An 18,276-nucleotide genomic window follows, 5' to 3' on the forward strand; every position below is an offset into this window, starting at 1 on the left:
CGCCGAGCCTCGTCCACGGATATATACGGCGTGAATGAGGAGGAGAGGTACGAGGAACCCTGCGAGACTTATTATGAAATAGCCCATAGGTATCGCTTGAGGCGTCGCGCGCTCCCACCACCGGCCAAACAACTCGATAAAACACAAGCGGTCGCGTTTAGGCGAATCCGGACAAACACATACCCACACCCAAAGCACATTAACAAAATCACAGGGGGCAAGGAAAGCGACCAATGTAGGCTCTGTTCACAAACAGGAACACTCACACACATAATGTGTGAATGCACCTCGCTCCCGTTTTCTCATCCCCCCGTCAGCAGCGAGACTGACTGGACAGCCTGGCTCAGTTCCTGGGACGTTGACCAATGACTTGAACTGGTGGACTGGGCGGAGAAGGCCAAGCAAGCCCAGGGCCTTACTTGAGCCCGATACCTCAGCCAGGTCCCCCCTTTACCCTTCCCCCTTTCAATAAAGTTTACCACCACCATGGATCAGGAGCAAACGGGGATAGCCTATATTCTAGTTGACTTTAGTAGAGAAAAATGAAGCCGGGCAGGCCATGCAATGACTAGGGCAGATAACCGGTGAACCATTAGAGTTGCAGAATGGGTTCGAAGGGAATAAAAGCGTCGTCGAGGACGAGAAAGAAAATATTGGAGGGCGCTTAAGCTTCACTTTAAGAGTAGGACGCAATGGCATTCAAAGATATATACCTGACTGCGTTTCACGCTTCCCGGCAAGTGTAGATTATGTAACCGTAATGTTTGCCAAGAAACGCTGGCGGCGAACGCTATGCACGACGGCGAGATTTCTGATGGAAACGCGGCCTCTCACTTGGGCCGCGGATGCACGGAGGCGAGCGCCATCTGGATGGTGGTGCAAGGAACCGAGCGGGGCGCGCCGCTCTATGAATGGTAGAAATGCTGGAAAAGGGGTTCATGTTTGAGTTTCCGCGTAACAAAATTGTTTTCTCGTATATCCGAATCACTATCCGACTCTATCATGTCTGTAGGTCGTGTGCACGTAGTATTTTATGATTTTTCTGGCGCATTTCACTTTGATAAATTTAATTATGTCAGTAACGCCTGTGTGCTACATGGAGGGCTTACGTGGCTCGGTATGCGTGGTTCGGTGTGGATTTTCGCTCACGAGACGGCCGGCGCCACACGCCGACACCGGATTTTCTGCCACGCGGGACCCTTAACGGCCTCGCGTTAAGCTTACGCGGGGAATGAAATTAAGAAATTTGCAGGTGTAAGTTGCAGTCAGCTAGCGCAACACCGGGGTAATTGAAGATCGCTGGGAAAGAACCTCTTCTTGCAGACCTAAAAAATAAGCCGATCACAATGATGATGATAGTTGGACAGCAAGTGACAATATTTGAAGGAACAAGCACCAAATTAGCATCCAGCGAACTCTCCTACAGAAGTAAATGTCGTATTTATTGCGAAGAACATATTATATCTCTCACATTGTCACATGGAAGCTAAAGCCGGCATTAGCACTCGCACACCGCATTAAAGTGGACTCGCTCTTGGAAAAACAAAACGCATGTGCGTGCGATGGACAATTTAATCATCGCGAGAGTTTCCTAAGTGCGCGCCATGACGTTTCAGCGCAACGCAGAACAGGAAAAGTGATGCTGAGAAGTTTTATGGGACTATTTTGTCGGCAGAGGCGTCTGGATTCCAGCCTAGGTGAACGAGGACGCGACTTCTCGTCGGCTATAGGCTTAAACGCCCGGCTGGGTGGAATCGCTCCCGTACTCTTTCTTTCTTTCTTCCACGGGAGAGCGCGGTAAGTTGTCTCGGTCTCGGGCAGTCGCAGTGGCTGTGGATTTGGGCAAACCGTACTCGCCCTGCGGCTGTCCGCCTCTTTTCGAGGTGGCCGCAGAAATTTGGAGATGTGGCGAAGGCGGCGGCGCGTCTGGCTGATCCCGCTCACGGAACCTAGTTGGAGAAGAAAAGGACGCCGGTTATTGCGAAGCAGCAGGCGCTTTGGATGCAGAGATTGCTTTTGTCCTTCAAAGCAATATTTAAAGTGTCTGGAAGTGGCAAGAAATATATCGCTTGCCTGCGTTTCTTTGCACAAAAAGATAATTTGACTTTGGAAAATTGTATTTCGGGTTTATTCTCAACGGCTCGCTTAGCCTTTAGAGTTAGGCTCGGCCAGATGGTATGGATGATGAGGACACTATGGAGCCTGACCAAAGCAACGTTGAAGTACGACATAGTGAGCCAAGCTGCACCGTGTGAGACAAGCACCTCTCCCAGACATGAAGTGCCGTAACTTTGATATAATTGTTCGTCTCCTTGTTTTGCCCTTCCCGCACCAATCAGTCAACTGCTTTCACAGACCAGCGATTCTCTATGTAGTACGTATCACCTCAGTTCTTCTTTTTAATTTTTATAATAAACTTATGTTATTGCTGAAAAATATGACGCAAAGTGGACGACACACCAAGAAGCACACACCCGTTACTTTATCAGAGAGTAACAAACCGCCAAGTAATCAAATTATGCCTACTAATAGAAAACCATCCCGTTTGTCTGGTCGTTAATTCGTACGACTGTATGTCAATAAACCTACTGCACTTCATGCAAAGCGAATTTTGGAGCGCAAGCAGTCGGAGGTGGGAGCAACGTCCGTAGACGGACAATAACGGCGAAAATTTTGCTAAATGCGCACTGATGTTTCAGCGGAGCACAGAAAGATGCAGTAAGGCGTAGTAACAATAGTATAGTGGCCTCTCGCACTTTCGCTTTTCCACTGCCGTAGGTGCATGACGTCACAGTGTACCATCGGTGTGGGAAGCCGGTAATTCCACTGCCGGCGTTCCTCATAGCACCAGCGTTATGACTCGCCTTGTCCCGTATTCACTAAAACATTTCTTTCTTTCATATTTCTTTACGCAGACACCGTTCATAAAAGCTGATGCCCGCCAATTCGGATGCTGGACATACCGTTGGCAAAGGCAGCCTGCTAATGGCGAACGTATCACTTACGAACAAAAAGCCTTATGAATCCGACCCCTGGTTTCCGCACGGATTCTGTATACCTACTGCACAACGAAAGTGCTCACGTGCGCTTCGCTGCGTCTTGTCGCCTCCACCTATTGCTAGAACATCGGGTGCGGATATCGAGCGCAACGCTAAATAATTTTATAGCTTTCAAGACTGAAAAAAGCCACCAGGGGGCCGAGTGGAGCGGACGCGCTTCGCATGGGCTGCTGCTTTTATCGCGAGTTATTGCAGTTAACCTTAACCAAACTTCACGATTTTGTGTCATTGAACTCGACAAGGCAATCGGCATCGAACGTCGCCAGAATTACCGCGGTGAGTGGATTTGTTTACCTTGAGACACCGAGCAACGAGCACCTCGACATATTCGAACACCGTTCTCCGAACGCCGCACGCACCCCAGGAGCGGGCCCGCGTGGCCTCGCGAGCACCGAGAATGGCAGGGGAAACGAACGGCAGTGCTCACGAAATGGACATAAAGAACAATAGCCAAGACTCCACAGCGGCCCAGAGCAACATGGAATTCGACGAGAACAGCGGCAAGACGCTGAGTCAAGCTGGCCCATGGTTCCAAGCAATCAAGGCAACAAAAAACAAGAAGGCGCTGAACGAGGACCGCATACAAGAGGGAGGAAAGCAAGAAAAACCCCAGAACCAGCAAGGAGGACTGAACGCGAGGAGCAACCCGAGAGTGGAAGCAAGCATGCAAGCCAACAGCAACCACCAACGGCAGCAAGATCAGGGAAGCCGAACCAACGGCAAGCCACCGCCGCGACGCGTGACGCCGCCGCTGCCAGAGAATGATTACAAGGTGGTATACCGGCCAAGAACCGGCATGAAACTGTCCAGCTGGCCGGACGAGAAGATCACCGAAGGACTTGCAAGGGCAAGTGGTTCTCCTTTCAAAGAATTTCGCGCGAAGGTAACCATCCAAACGCAGTGGAAGCAGAACCTGATAATTGCCAGCACCGCAGACGAGGACTACGCACTGAAGCTCGGTTCCATCAGCAGCATCGAACTTGGGGCGGCCACATACGAGATGACGCCGTACATCAAACCGCTCCCAGGAACAGTACGTGGAGTCGTGCACGGTATCACTGCGTGTACGACGGAGAAACGACTTGCGGAACTACTGGCAGCCAACAACTGTGGCATCCTGCATGCGAGGATGCTCGGCAAATCCACCTCAGCAGTTATCACCTTCGAAGGTCCGCACATCCCTTTCTATGTGAAGGTGGCCGGCTCGTACACACGTTGTCGCCCATACCGAAGATCGGTACAGTATTGCAAGGCCTGCGGAGAAATCGGCCACCGGCAGGACGTATGCCCCAACCCAGACAAACATATCTGCAACCGGTGCGGGGTGCAGAACCCACAAGCAGATCATGATTGCCAGTTGCAGTGCAAACTATGTGGACTACCTCACGAGACGGCAAGCAAGGAGTGCGAGAAAAGGCTCAAGCCAAGACCCCCACCCCTGTACGTGAGGGAGAGAAGTCAATCAAGAGGCCGACAACCACCTATAACAAGGGAGACAAGTTCAAGCTCCTCGCAATATGGAACAAGTAAGCCACAGCAACAACAGCAGAAGATCACCTGGGCGGAAGTGATAGCCAGTTCCAAGTCGACAACCGACTCATTTCCCTCACTGCCGACACAAAAGCGAAATTCGAGATACGAGGAAACCATCTCCTCTCTTAGAAGGCAAAACGCCGACCTGGTGAAGCGGAATGAAGTGCTCATGAAACGTCTAGAAGAGCAAGAAGGTCGTCAGGAGGAACGCGACAGAAGAGCTCAGGCCAGGGAACAAGCCCTGGAGAGGAAGCTCCAACATCTCATTGACGAATTGCAAAAACAGCAGAAACTGACCACAACACCAACGCCGCCGAGGGAACATACTCCCACGATGGAGGACCTCGATTCGGGAATACAGTACAAGATGAACAAGGCCCGAACCGAAGACAAGGCCGAACTGAGAAATGAGTTCCGAGCCGAACTGGCTCAGGCCGTGGACACCATAAGCAAATCTGTGGCAGCCACCGTCCAAGCAGCCGTACAAACGCTCCGCCAGGAGATCACCCAGATGGGCAACGAACTCAACCAACGCATCTCCATTCTAGAAAGGGAAAAAGAGCAGGCAAGGAAAAAGCCAAAATACCACATCAGAGAAGCCCAGATGAACGAGACTCTGGGAAGCCAAGATGGCGAATAAGATAGCAAAGAAGAAAGAAGCGACCGAAACCCTCAAAATTTGGCAGTGGAATTGCAGAGGAATAAATCGGAAACGGCAAAATTTACTTCACCTATGCACCCTACACCAACCTGACGTCATCGTGTTACAGGAAACAGAAACAAATAATATTACGATGCGCGGCTACAATACGCACATTGCCCAAGGAAGGACCCGGACCGCCGTCCTCATCAAGAAGCACTACACGACGCAGCAGCACCAAATCAACCACAGAATCGAACCCATTCTGATTGAGCTGGTTCCTCCCAAGAAAACCCTGCAGAGCCTCTACATCCTGAATGCATACAGTCCTCCGCGCGACACACTAAAGGACTTGGACAAGTTCCTGAGAGAAGTGAAGAAAGTCACCAACGGTCAAAAACTTCTCGTGGTGGGTGACTTTAACGCTCCACATGTGGCTTGGGGCTACCGATCAACCAACAAGAAGGGTATGGACGTGCACAACGCGGCACAACACCACCAGCTGACGTTGTGGACCGATCCTCTAATACCAACTAGAATCGGCAACAGTGTCTCCAGAGACACCAGCCCAGACCTGACCTTCTCCACTGGCTTAAGGCAAGTCGAGTGGTCGAGACTGGACGAGACTCTGGGCAGCGACCATCATATCATCCAGACTGAAATCATGCACCTGTGAGATTAGGTCAGGCCAAAATTACGGACTGGCCTGCTTTCCGGAAAGACGAACACCCCAGAAGCCTAGAGGACATCGAGGAGTGGACCAAGAATGTGATGGACTTGGTTACCAAGTACACAAAGACCATCCAACTCACTGCGGACAATCCCGAAGTCGACCCACACCTACTTCACCTCTGGGAGGCCAGGCGAGGACTTTTGAAGAGATGGAAGAAGCAGAAGAGAAACCGCAAACTCAAGATCCGCATTGCCGCAGTCTCGCGGCAGGCGGAGAAGTATGCTGAAAAACTCGGACGTCAGAACTGGAATCAAATGTGCGATCAGTTACAGGGAACCCTCAGCAACCGAAAGACCTGGGCCATTCTACAGACCCTTCTGGCGAAGACGGAATCAAAAACTGTCACGGGGCAACACATACAAAGACTTATACACAACTTCCAGGGAACTGAAGAAGAAGCGCTCGAAGCCATCACCGAGAAATACATCGGAGACGAGCAACAACGGAAGACGCAGCCGGTCATTCACCCGGAGTACGAGGGGGAACCCAATCCGGATTTAGACCGACCTTTCACCAAGTCGGAGATCGTGGCAGCCTTAAGAAATCTCACAAGAAACACGACGCCAGGCAGGGATAAAATTAACAAGACCCTCCGTAACCTGGACGATGGGGCAACGGAGAGTTTACTAAAGTTTATCAATGAAAGCTGGGAGAACGGCAGTATACCGGCTTCCTGGAAGCACGCGGACGTAACGATGATCCCGAAACCCGGCAAGCCCATCAACCTACAGAACCTGCGTCCGATCTCTCTCATGTCATGCGCGGAAAAACTCTTCGAGCACATGGTCCACAATCGTCTCTCGCCCTATCTGGAAGAAGGTGGGCACCTGCCAAACACTATGTTCGGTTTCCGGCCTAACCTCTCCACCCAGGACATTCTACTTCAGCTGAAAGAAGAAGTCATCGACGGCCTCAGCACATTCCACAAGAGTGCCATCCTGGCACTCGACGTGAAGGGAGCCTTCGACAACGTCTCACACGAAGCAGTGCTAAACAGCCTATAACATACCAACTGCGGACGGCGGACATACAACTACGTCCGGGACTTCCTGACGGGTAGAACGGTGACCATAGGCCTGGGGAATCTCAGGACCGAGAAGTTCCAAATACCGCAGAAAGGAACCCCCCAGGGGTCGGTGATCTCCCCGTTGCTGTTCAATATAGCGATGAGGGGATTGCCGAACCTCTTGGAGAACATCAGGGGTATCCGTCACGCAATGTATGCAGACGACCTGACCATGTGGACGTGCACGGGATCGGCGGGCGAACAACAAGACGCCCTGCAGGAAGCCATCGACAGGACCGAGCATAATCTGCCCCGCTGCGGTCTTTCATGCGCGCCGGAAAAGTCGGAGCTCCTGATCCTCAAAAAGAGGACAAGAGGGCGGCCTCCGCAGGAGACACCTGACCCAACGTTGACACTAAATGGAGTCAACATAGCCAAGGTGGACACACTCTGTATTCTGGGCCTCACTCTCCAGAAGGACGGTGCCGGTCTCGCCGCCATTAAAAAACTGCAAGCGACAGTTACCCAAGTCGCGCACTTGCTGTGAAGAGTGACAAACAAAAAGCACGGCCTGAAAGAGCAGGACACAATCAGATTAATACAAGCCCTGGTAATCAGCAGAGTCATTTACGGCACCCCGTACCTGGGTCTCAAGAACAGCGAGAGAGACAAATTGAACACCCTAATACGAAAGACCTACAAGCTGGCACTGGGGCTTCCACCGACGACGTCGACGGAGAAGCTACTCAGCCTGGGCATCCACAATACTTGGGAGGAACTAGTAGAGGCCCACAAGACGAGCCAGATAGAGCGACTCAAGCTCACCAGCACGGGTAGGGACACGCTAATAAGACTGGGCTACCCAGTCGAATATGAGTCCAGAAAACAGCGGGTTCCTCTACCCCTGAGCGAGAAGATCACGGTGGCCAGCATCCCGAGAAACATGCACCCTGAATACCACAGAGAAAGGAGGCGAGCGAGAGTGAAAGCTCTGCGTAAGGCCTACGAAGGACCAAAACAAGGAGAAGTCCGATACACCGACGCGGCAGAGTACAAGAACAGAGCGGCCCACGCTATCAGCGTGATCAACGGCCAAGGACAAGAGGTAGCAGCGGCCTCGGTAAGCACTCCAGACATCGACTGCGCGGAAGAAACGGCGATAGCCCTGGCGGCCACTACGGGCCAGCGAGAGGAAGATCTAATCACGATCATCACCGACTCACAAACAGCATGTAGAAATTACCAAAAGGGCCGCATTTCCAAACAAGCCCTGAGCATCCTCGAAAAGCGAGACAATTTTCCAGAGGTGTACATTGTCTGGGCCCCGGGACACGAGTCCCTGGCGGGTAATGTAGCGGCTAATGCCGCTGCCCGAGATCACATTCTCCGGGCTATCCCCCCAGGTTCACGAGCACCGGTAGACCAACAAGATAGCGTCCCGAAAAGATACGCCGATATCCTGAGCCACTACAGACTGGGTAGAAGGATCTATCCACCCCCGCATTCCCAGCTGACAAGAGAAGAGGCGGTGATCTTCCGAAAACTACAGACCGGCACATTCCCGCACGGCGGGAATGTGCCGGTACACGCAATGTACCCTACACGCAATGTACCCTACGACCTATACTCACAAATGCGCCTTCTGCTCTACGCCCAATACCCTCTACCACATGGTATGGGAATGTCAACAAAATCCATCGACCCCGCCCATCACCGCACCAACCGTCGAGCAGTGGGAGGCCCAACTGATAAGCTCGAGCCCTGAAGACCAGCATCGCCTGGTGAGCAGGGCCAAGCTATCAGCTCAAGCCCACGGCATCCTGGACTAGGGACACCGCCCACCTCGGACGATTTTACCGTCGGCTCATTTCAACCAATAAAGTTTATTCCTCCTCCTCCTTTCAAGACTTCACCTTCGGGAGAACTTGCCAATCTTTAAAAGCCAATAGCTTCGTTTCACTCCTCTGCCCGTTTTCCGGGCGATCGTTGGTTGGTGATGGTGTGACTTCATGCCATGTATACCAAGGCCCTTATGCAAACATCTTAGCTGTAAAACGCTCATGGGAGGCCTTCCCTTTTGGAATGATACATATGTATTCAGATGGGGTCTTTATTTTGGGCATAAGTTTACATTGACTAGGGCTGCGCGAGAAATATGTACCGCAGATTACCCAAAAGCCACTCAAATTTACGTTCTGTTGGAAGAAAGCTCATGTCTGGAAGAGAATGCTCAACACCGGTTTCGGACTTTCCGCGACGCAACTAAATTTAGACGGCTATGTGAGCTCCTGGCTTCCGTTGTGCCATCTTCGGAGTAGTGAACGGCAATAGAAGGAAACGTGAGCGACGTGAAGTAGGCGAGAAGTCAACGTGACCAAAAGTGGTGCCTGTTCCCTGCTGTGCTAACGCATCGAATGAGGCTGCATCTCTTGTGAGTACCGAGTGAAACGCAATCGCAGGGAGTTAAATACGAGAGACCCAACCTGTCCTTGGTCATTTGCGCCGTGTGCCACCCGCATCTTCCCTGCGTAGTGTTGTATGCATCTGACACACGCGTTGGTGTTTACTGGAAACTACGTTCATTCACTACTGAACGACGTATTCAAAGCGTAATTGAACACCAGAGACTGGTTCTAGCACTAATACAAAAAATCTCTAAACCATAAACAGCAAAAGCGAAGATAAAGAAGTAGTACGGCATCATTGAATCTTGGCGAAAATGCCCTATCGCTGAATGACATCGCGATTTAATAGGTTTCTTCCTTTAGGTAGTAGGAGTTGTTTGTTTATGTGAACTGCCAGTGAACTAAACCAATATACCATTTATGCAGAAAGATAGCTAATCACTCTTATCCACAAATAATGGAAGGTCTTGCTTCCCCGAAGATTTACGTCGGTGGCTATTCTAATTTTGTAACAACCATGTCTTTTAACAAAGGATTGGTAGTTCGTGGAACGCAACTAAGAATTAAGAACGTGTACAAATACCACTCCCTGTGATATGGGTAACATTAATGCTAGTGAACTTCGCCAACTTTAACGATATACACAATATAGAGCATATCATACGAAAGCTATTTGCTCCCAATTATCTATTATATCTTGACTAAAGCAACGGAAAAAAAATTTCAGTGCAGTAGGCAGGAAGACGGACACGGCGCTGACTATTAAATTTTATTTGCACAATTTAGAAAGTCTCTCTGCAGGAAGACGCCGTAACATGGAGACAACTACAAACCAATACATACCCACATTTAAGCAGACTACACGTAATCCACCCTACACTATATTCATACAAATGTCCCCTTTGTAATGATTACGCCTCCCTATATCACACCACATGGGCGTGCCCCAACGTGAAGGCGGCCCCGCAAATACCCAACCCCACACCCGAGCAGTGGGAGGCCGTGCTGACTAGTTCGGACCCTCGTAACCAGCAGCAACTGGTGCGGCGGGCCCGGGAGACAGCAAGAGCCGCAGGAGCCCTGGACTAAGGGCGCCTCCCGCACAAGCAGAAAGACACCTGCTTGTCCTTTCTTTTTTGTTAAATAAATGTTTCTTCTCCTCCTCCTCTCTGCAGGGACAGCCATTACCTCGCCTAAATTTGTATTGTATGGTATGCGGCTGCTCCTCGGCGGTTTACAATACTAGAGTGATTTATAGGTGCAAAGAGAAGGCGACACTTCAGATTCGAGTAAGCGTTTATGCTCAGGTGGGGTAAATGGTGTGTGGCTGCACCATATGTCGCTTTCGTGCCTTTGAGATAGAATATCTCGATGCGCATCACTAAATGGATCTTTGCTGTCTTTCACTTATGCGTTTTCCCTTTTTTGCCTCTTGTCCGGGTATATATTTGTGTGATTAATCGACCATCAGCTCACTCATCTCACCATTCTTGTATGTACCCTGTATTCTTTACCCGTATACGCAATACGAAATACCTTTTGTGGTTCATCATTTTACGAAATTATTTCGTTCAGCGAAAGCGTTAACGTATTTTCGATGCTACCATTTAAAACTGGAGCCTCGAGAGATAACGAGTGCCCGAAACTTTACGTTAATGTGCAGATTGTTCTTTATTTATACACAGTGGCTGTGAACTTATGGTTTGTGTTGCATTTACCGTTATTGGTTGTGGTTAGTATACGCCTTTTTTCATTTTTTTTTTGCACGCCCTTCTTGTGAACTTTGCTTATTATTGTATAGGCATAGCCGCTGAGCCCCTACGGCGGGTAACGAAGGCGTCCTGGCAAGGCGAGGAGGAGGTATGGAAGAAAGCCTTCGCGCATTCCGCCACAGATGGTGGAGTTGACATTTCACAGCTTTGCTGTGCGACATTTAGAAGAATAATTTTTGCCCGGGACCTTTTGAACACTTGGGCGCCTCTTTTAATGTCGCCAACAGAGGGAAAATACACCCATAGATTACGACTGTATTTGACTAATTGTCCTCTCCGGAATATGACGGCGGAGCGTCCATATTTTTGCGACGTCCCTTCACTGCTACGTCACTCGCTGTCCAAATATTTGCGCATAGGGACGTTGAAACCCATGGCTTATTATCGGTGCCACGTCCAACAAGCACCCCCTGCTCTAGACGCCGAAATCCAGCACTTCCCGTTCAATGCTTGCCGTCACTGCAACGCACCTGGTAGTAGACTCGGGCCTGGTGCACCCTGGGCGTGTGAAGGTCCTCGAACTTGGGCATCCGTATCGCCTCCTCGTACGTGGGCGGGCGCTCGGCCCACCACTGGGGTTCGGGCGCCGGGAAGGCCGCCGCCAGGCCTTCTTCGGCCAGCCCAGGGCTGGACGGCGGGCTCGGCTCGCGCTGCACGGGCGCCGGCCGACGCCGGCGAGCGGCTGGCCACAGCGACAAATCCTGGGCAGCGATGGCTGGGTTTATCGCTCGCTTTTCGCCGCGACGCCGAATGTGAGTTTACAGTCATGTGGCAAGTTCATCGTGATGTTACTACATTTACTTTGCGCAACAAAAAAAAAAATTGTTGGAAGCCTGCTCAACACGAAGCCTCGAGTCCAACCAAAGTTCAAAGAACAGCGATGACGTGCACCATACGACACCATAGAGACCGTCACTATAATACGGGAGCATAGAAAGAGAATTTGACGCGGCAGTTTCTGCTCATTCCTCTAACTCATTACTGATAGGCTAGAACAATTGAGTTGCCAGGACAACTCGTATTTCTTGTCCTCGCGCATGCATGCGAAGGAAACCCACAATAAAGCCACGGAAATGATAATAACAAATATGTACAAGATCCGCGCTGATAATGATGATGATAATTATTATTGACATGACCTTTAAAGGGCCCCTCACCAGGTCTGGCCATTTTGAGTTGACAAGCGTTGAGCATACAATGCGCGCTAACGATCGTGTTTGTAAAGAACTACATCGCTACGCGGCGTGGAAAGGTCTGACATTTCAATCTAAACACCGTTTTCCCTTTCCCTTGCGGCGACCATGCTCCAAGCCGGACGGTGACGTAGTCGCGTCCCTGCGCCTACGTACTCGTATCCGCAGCGGGAGGTTGCTCGTGGTGACACGTGACTTCAAGAATTATTCAAGGCAACATCTGTTATTTGTGTGATTTGTTGCTTGAATTGAATAACTGAAGTTTAGAGAAATAATAAACCACACAAACGGAATGTCTGCACGTTTTTTGTTTTACTTCGAACCGAAGCAAGAGAGATGTAGTTCCGCTTCGTGTACAAGCACGTGACAACCGTGTTCAAGCGCGTGACCATGCTCTGCGATCCGCTTGTTTTGCCTCAGTATTCGTGTAACAGTGAATTATACGGCTAGTCATGTGTCCTTGTGCACAGCGCGGAAAATCGTGCGCTGCGCGATACCAGACAATCACAACAGCTCGTGCGCTGTACCAGAAAAATATTAAAAAATAAAAATAAAAAAGGGATTAGAAAAAAATGGAGGCGGGGCCCGTGACGTATGCGTCACGCGATCCTCGAGGTCCGGTATGACAGAAGGCAGAGAAGGAAGACTGCAAGTCGGCCTAGTTGGAACAGATTCATCTTAAAACTTATTGTGCGCAAACAAACAGGGACGAAGAATAGAAGAAACACAAGGACGAGCGCTTTCTAACAACTGGTTTTATTTTTGAAGAACCACCTGCTTATATACCCACAGATCTGCGCGATCTAGTCAATAGAGCACGCCTATAGCGCATATAATACAAACAGATATGCGCGATCAAGTCAAGAGAGCACGTCTATAGTACATATAACACTTGTGATAAAAAACAAAGACGTGTACCAAAGCAACTGGGTCAACATAAAAACAGCAAGGGGCATGAAACAACCACTTTCGATAAAATGCGTTAAAGATGTGATAATAGAAGTGAATTTTCTTTATCCAACAATGAAACCGATGGATGGCTCATGCATTTTTCTTTGTTTTTCAATCCAGTGTGCTTCCACAATTTCCCTCGCGGTTTGATTCCTATTCCTATACAAAATGTTGGTGCTACTAAGACAGGGGGAGCAATCATGTCCTTGGCAATGCGTTGCCAAATGCATACTAAGGCGACCTTTCAGACTGGACAAGTGTTCCCTTAACCTCGTGTTAATGCATCTCGCCGTCTGCCTTACGTACACATGACCACACGTCATAGGCATCTGATAAACAACGTTCATCGCGCAATCAACAAATTGGTTCTTGCGCGGATGTTTAACCCTACATTCTTTCTTTACATCATCCTTCCTTTCGAACTTATTTTTAACCTTAGAGCACACACTACCTATTTTGTTTTTCGCCGAAAATACCACTTTTACTGCGTAACTACCAGCCACCTTTTTAAGTCTCTGTGCACATACGGAATCACTGAAATCTTGGAAGCTACATCCTTCTGCCTTTGATTCTTTTTGCATTGTCCTTTATCCTCTTTAAGTTTTTTCATTAGTCTAGCGCATGACGCCAGCATCACAGTGAGCGGGTACCCAGCCTTTCTCAACCTATCAACTTGCTAAAAAAATGCAATCTTTACAGTGTGGTGACATGAATTCAACAACGCTGACCGGAAACACGAAATGACTATGCCATTCTTCACAAGCCTGGAATGGTTTGAGGCATAGTTCATTAGCGGTTGTCCAGCTCGGGGTGAAAATGACCAACATACATGTTCCGGTAGGAATTCTAACTTCACATTAAGAAATTGTAGCTTGTTATCTACCGGTACTTCAGAAGTAAATGTTAATCCCTTACCCAGATAACAAGCTAGACACCTAGCCCACTGATATAATCAGGATTTACTGCATCTATTGCCGTCTAGTAGTTCGCCTGTCTTATCTCGATCTTCCATTAGAAACTCTATGTCTATATTTTACCGCCACCTACGCTTAAAACTACTCCGATTTTATCAGTCTCTTCCGTGCATCAACCTCTTTTCTCCTATTCATCCTTGCGTTGGAAGTACCAGGCAGTGCCACTCCTCGCCATGGCGGTTTTCAGTGGCGGTCGATATCACTTATGGATAGCTGAAATGCACAAATGCTCAATAAAGTGTACGGGGCCATGGCCGCCACAATAGCGCATTCATTGAAGCACCTCACGCATGACAAGGGAAAGGTTGGTTCGACTCCCACCTGTGGTCACTTGTGTTTTGTGTACTTTCATTTCCCGTTTCGCTAATGTTTCTACGTGTCAAATATACACAAATATTATTTCCCCTTATGCTTTCTCTTCGCTTATTGTCCGATTTCTTCATGTGGTTCTAACAAAAAAAGAAAAATCAAGCCCCTCAGATCCCCTTATGTTGCAAGCACGCTTCTTTCCTTTTTGGTTTGTGATACCGCTACAGCACTCTGACGTTTAGGTAACTACGCTTATACGTTGTATATAGTATCATTACTTTGCCGTATACAGAGGCGCTACCGAACTGGTCAAAGCAAACTATGGCGAGGACAGCATAGTTTGCTAACATGGTGCACAGCAGTCGTATATACCGATCTACTGCTCACACCTTATGCTAGCGCACTAGTTGCCAACTGAATAGAGAGTTAAATTTGTAAGATTGCACAAGTTAGAAGAATATGCGGGACAGGAATCATCGCGACCCCCTTTTCGGCAGGATCTCATCAACGCAACCAGCGAACGCCAAAATGCACACCGCCGCCGAACACTAAGCCCACTCTCAAACAAAAAAGAAGGAAGCACTAAGAAAGTACGATAGACGTCCATAACACGCTTTGTATGTGTCTACTGTTGTGCTCTCTTCGTGCTTTTCCTTTTTTTTTTGTGCGCCAGTACAATGATCTCGAATGCCGGAAAGCCCACGCTTACAAGCCTGCAAGAACGAAACATTGCTGACGAGGGCCTTCGGTACTTTGGTACTTCGGTTAACGCGACGGTACTGAGCATCCAAGCCACGTGTAAGGAGATCGACAATGTCGCGGTGTTGCCTCAAAAAAGGTGCGGCCTCGTTCACACCAGGTACAACTGTCGCGAGAAACAGGTAGGCGCGTGCTCTGTGTATATATATGGTCTGCTTTGCGGTTGCAGCCTCTAGTGCGAGCACGACCGAGACCTGCACGCCAGTGCATTCCAGTTCCTGACCTGCGGCGCCCTGGGCGTCCTCCTGCAGACTGCGTCCATGAGGAAGAGCAGCGGGGCCGGGAGGACGAAGAGCAGGCCGACCAGCAGTCCGCCGGCGTGCTCGGCGGCGCTGGTCTTCTGGCTGCCCGAGCTCAGCAGCGACGCCACCGTGAGCAGCAGGAGCCAGATGATGCCGGCGAGGAAGAACACTTCCGCCAGGAACGACAGGCACCGGCGCGCCTGCAGGTGCGGGAGCGCCATGGCCGCCGCCGCCCCGACGTCACACACCGCCTGCCGCGCACGTCATCGTCTTCTTCACCGGCAACTGGGCATGGCTGTCGGAGCCACTCTCGGAGGCCAGCGAGCAAGCAAGCAAGCTAGATATCGGCCGGGATTATGGCCGTGGCCGTAGTAGTAGTGATGCGGCGATATTCGTCGTAACCTGTGTCCTCTTCGGCATACCAAGCTTCAAGTCACGTGCACACCAAACTAAATTTTCTATTACAAAAGTCTAACAATCTTGCTTTAAGTCTCTCTGTAGTGCTCCTTCAAGCGTTAGTAAATATTGAGTTTCTTGGGGGATACAACACAACGTGCACTGAAACGGTCACATGGTACATTGTACCGGGTAGCATAAAAATGACGCATACCCACTATGCTAGATTCGGGAAGAAGCCAATGCATATATAGTCCTCTATGACAAGAACTAGAAACATTTCTGGAAAGCCAAATAGCTGGAAAATACCAATGCACTAGTAGTTCGGCAAGGGAGCCTGCCTAAGCGAAAAATAACTTTCTTTTTTTTTCAACTGTTTAGCGGATGTCGTTATGACGCTGTTCACGAGAGAAGACTCCCAATGATCGGATATCAGGCACGCAAAGGTTCCGGCAATAGATCAAAGCAGCGCTTTTGATTTCCTTAATGATGATAAATGACACCAAAGATGATGATGAGGCTAAAGACAAGTGGTGAATCATCTCAACGTCACTACAAGATGGGCGCAGGCATAGCCTCCTAGTGTACATAGGAGGCTATGACGCAGGGCATAGGGAAAAAATTACTACGCATGATCGTCACGTGATAATTGTAACAAACTTCGCCAGAATACGAAGCGGCCATTTCAGTTCACCATTTATGCTCCGGACACGGTTACGTTAATGTGCCTCGGCGCACCACATTATCCAGCGGCTGGGTTTCGGGGATTACGGCGCGTGAATACCTGAAGTCCGCGTTCTCGGATTTTGCGCCAATACGCTAATACATCTGCGAAGCGACCCAATCGGGTCATTGGTGTCTTGTGATTCGTTGCGATGCGGTTTGGGAGCTGTGACTGGCATTTCAAAACTTAGCCCCAGACCCCACCATTGTTGTTCGTATGGTGTATACGTATGTTTTTTTCATGTATTTTTGAGAAAGGTGAAATGAGGATTTTAAATGTGGCGCGCGTTAGCGTCTGCATTTGCACGCACCTTTCCTAGATGGCGCCAGCGAATCACACGAACCTCTGCATTGCGTGTGTTGCCCGACCACATCTCGTCGTCTGCGCTTGCTAGCAACCGATACTTAAGGCACTTTCACACCGGCGACTTGAGGAGGTCGCGCGACCATTTGCGACTCGCAATCAAAAAGCGACCGAAGGCGACTGATGCTCACACCGGCAAGCCCGGCTATGGTGGCTAGAAGGGGAGGTGTGAATACCGGCGGCGCTTTCCTTCGGGCGCGCGTGACCCCCTTGCGCACCGATGCCACCAGGGGGAACGTGGCGCTGCTGCTCGCGGCGTGGTATTACGGCGTGGTACTCCCGCGCTGGCCTCCGCTGTCAGTTGGTCTCGTTGCCTGTTTTGGAGTGTCCCTCCCGACATTCCGTCGTTCGAGGGCGAGATGCTGTGGACCACCAAAGTTATGTTGAGCACCGCAGCGACGCACGGCTAGTTTATTACATTGCAGGTTATGTGGCGAGAAGGCGTGTTTTGCCCACACATTGTGAAGACTACGAAGCACCATAAAGGCAATATCCCCAGAGAGCTTCCACCAGAGGCATCCAAAGAGTGGGACCTTGAGGGCTTTTTATATCCCTCAGAATCGTTCTATAAGCTGGACAATGCCCTTGAAAAGAAACTCACTCGTTTATTCTGTGCAACACTCGCCGTGGTGGCTCAGTGGCTATGGTGTTGGGCTGCCGAGCACGAGGTCGTGGGATCGAATCCCGGCCACGGCGACCGCATTTCGATGGGGGCGAAATGTGAAAAAACCCGTGTACTTATATCTAGGTGCACGTTAAAGAACCCCAGGTGGTCAAAATTTCCGGAGCCCTCCACTACGGCGTGCATCATAATCACAAAGTGGTTTTGGCACGTAGAACCCCATAATTTTTAATTCAGTGTAACACGCTAGCATGCCAAAGCTGTGGCCGAGATTTTGCAGTCAATTGGTTAAATGTCAAAGATTGGTTGCCTAGACCATTGTGCTACCCTGACAGCCTCAGTTATACGTTTTTATTGCCTCACAAGGATTCACTTTTTGCTTAAAAGTTTCAATCAGCAGAGCAGTGAGAAGAAACGGAAAACACTGAAACCTTGTGTGTTGTAAATATTTTTGCTCACCTGTAAATAAACGATTTCATGACCAGCTCTGTTGCTTCACTGTCTGCAATCATAGTGAATTCCTTATATGAGCGTCAAAATGACATGCTACAGGTCTGCAAGCGCAGACAAAAAGTGGTTTGTAAGTACGTCCAGG

The 18,276-nt window shown here is 49.7% G+C and overlaps 1 protein-coding gene across 1 annotated transcript; it reads right to left on the reverse strand.

Moving 5' to 3' along the window:
• Nucleotides 1–1,423: 1,423 nt before the first annotated feature.
• Nucleotides 1,424–15,797, reverse strand: LOC126526373 (uncharacterized). Its single transcript, XM_050174291.3, has 3 exons — nt 15,558–15,797; nt 11,619–11,849; nt 1,424–1,949 (listed from the first exon to the last, which is right to left on the reverse strand). The coding sequence occupies exons 1-3, from the start codon at nt 15,795–15,797 to the stop codon at nt 1,941–1,943; spliced, it is 480 nt and encodes a 159-aa protein (XP_050030248.2). The 3' UTR covers nt 1,424–1,940.
• Between the last annotated feature and the right edge of the window lie 2,479 nt (nt 15,798–18,276).

Source organism: Dermacentor andersoni, chromosome 8 (genome assembly GCF_023375885.2).
Source record: "Dermacentor andersoni chromosome 8, qqDerAnde1_hic_scaffold, whole genome shotgun sequence".
NCBI lineage: Eukaryota > Metazoa > Arthropoda > Arachnida > Ixodida > Ixodidae > Dermacentor > Dermacentor andersoni.

What these genes read in the sequence shown, in the direction of transcription:
- LOC126526373 (XM_050174291.3), bottom strand. Translation starts at nt 15,797, where the DNA reads ATGGCGCTCCCGCACCTGCAGGCGCGCCGGTGCCTGTCGTTCCTGGCG. An exon ending in GGACGCCCAGGGCGCCGCAG is followed by an intron (nt 11,850 to 15,557) that starts GTCAGGAACTGG and finishes ATCGCTGCCCAG; the next exon opens with GATTTGTCGCTGTGGCCAGC.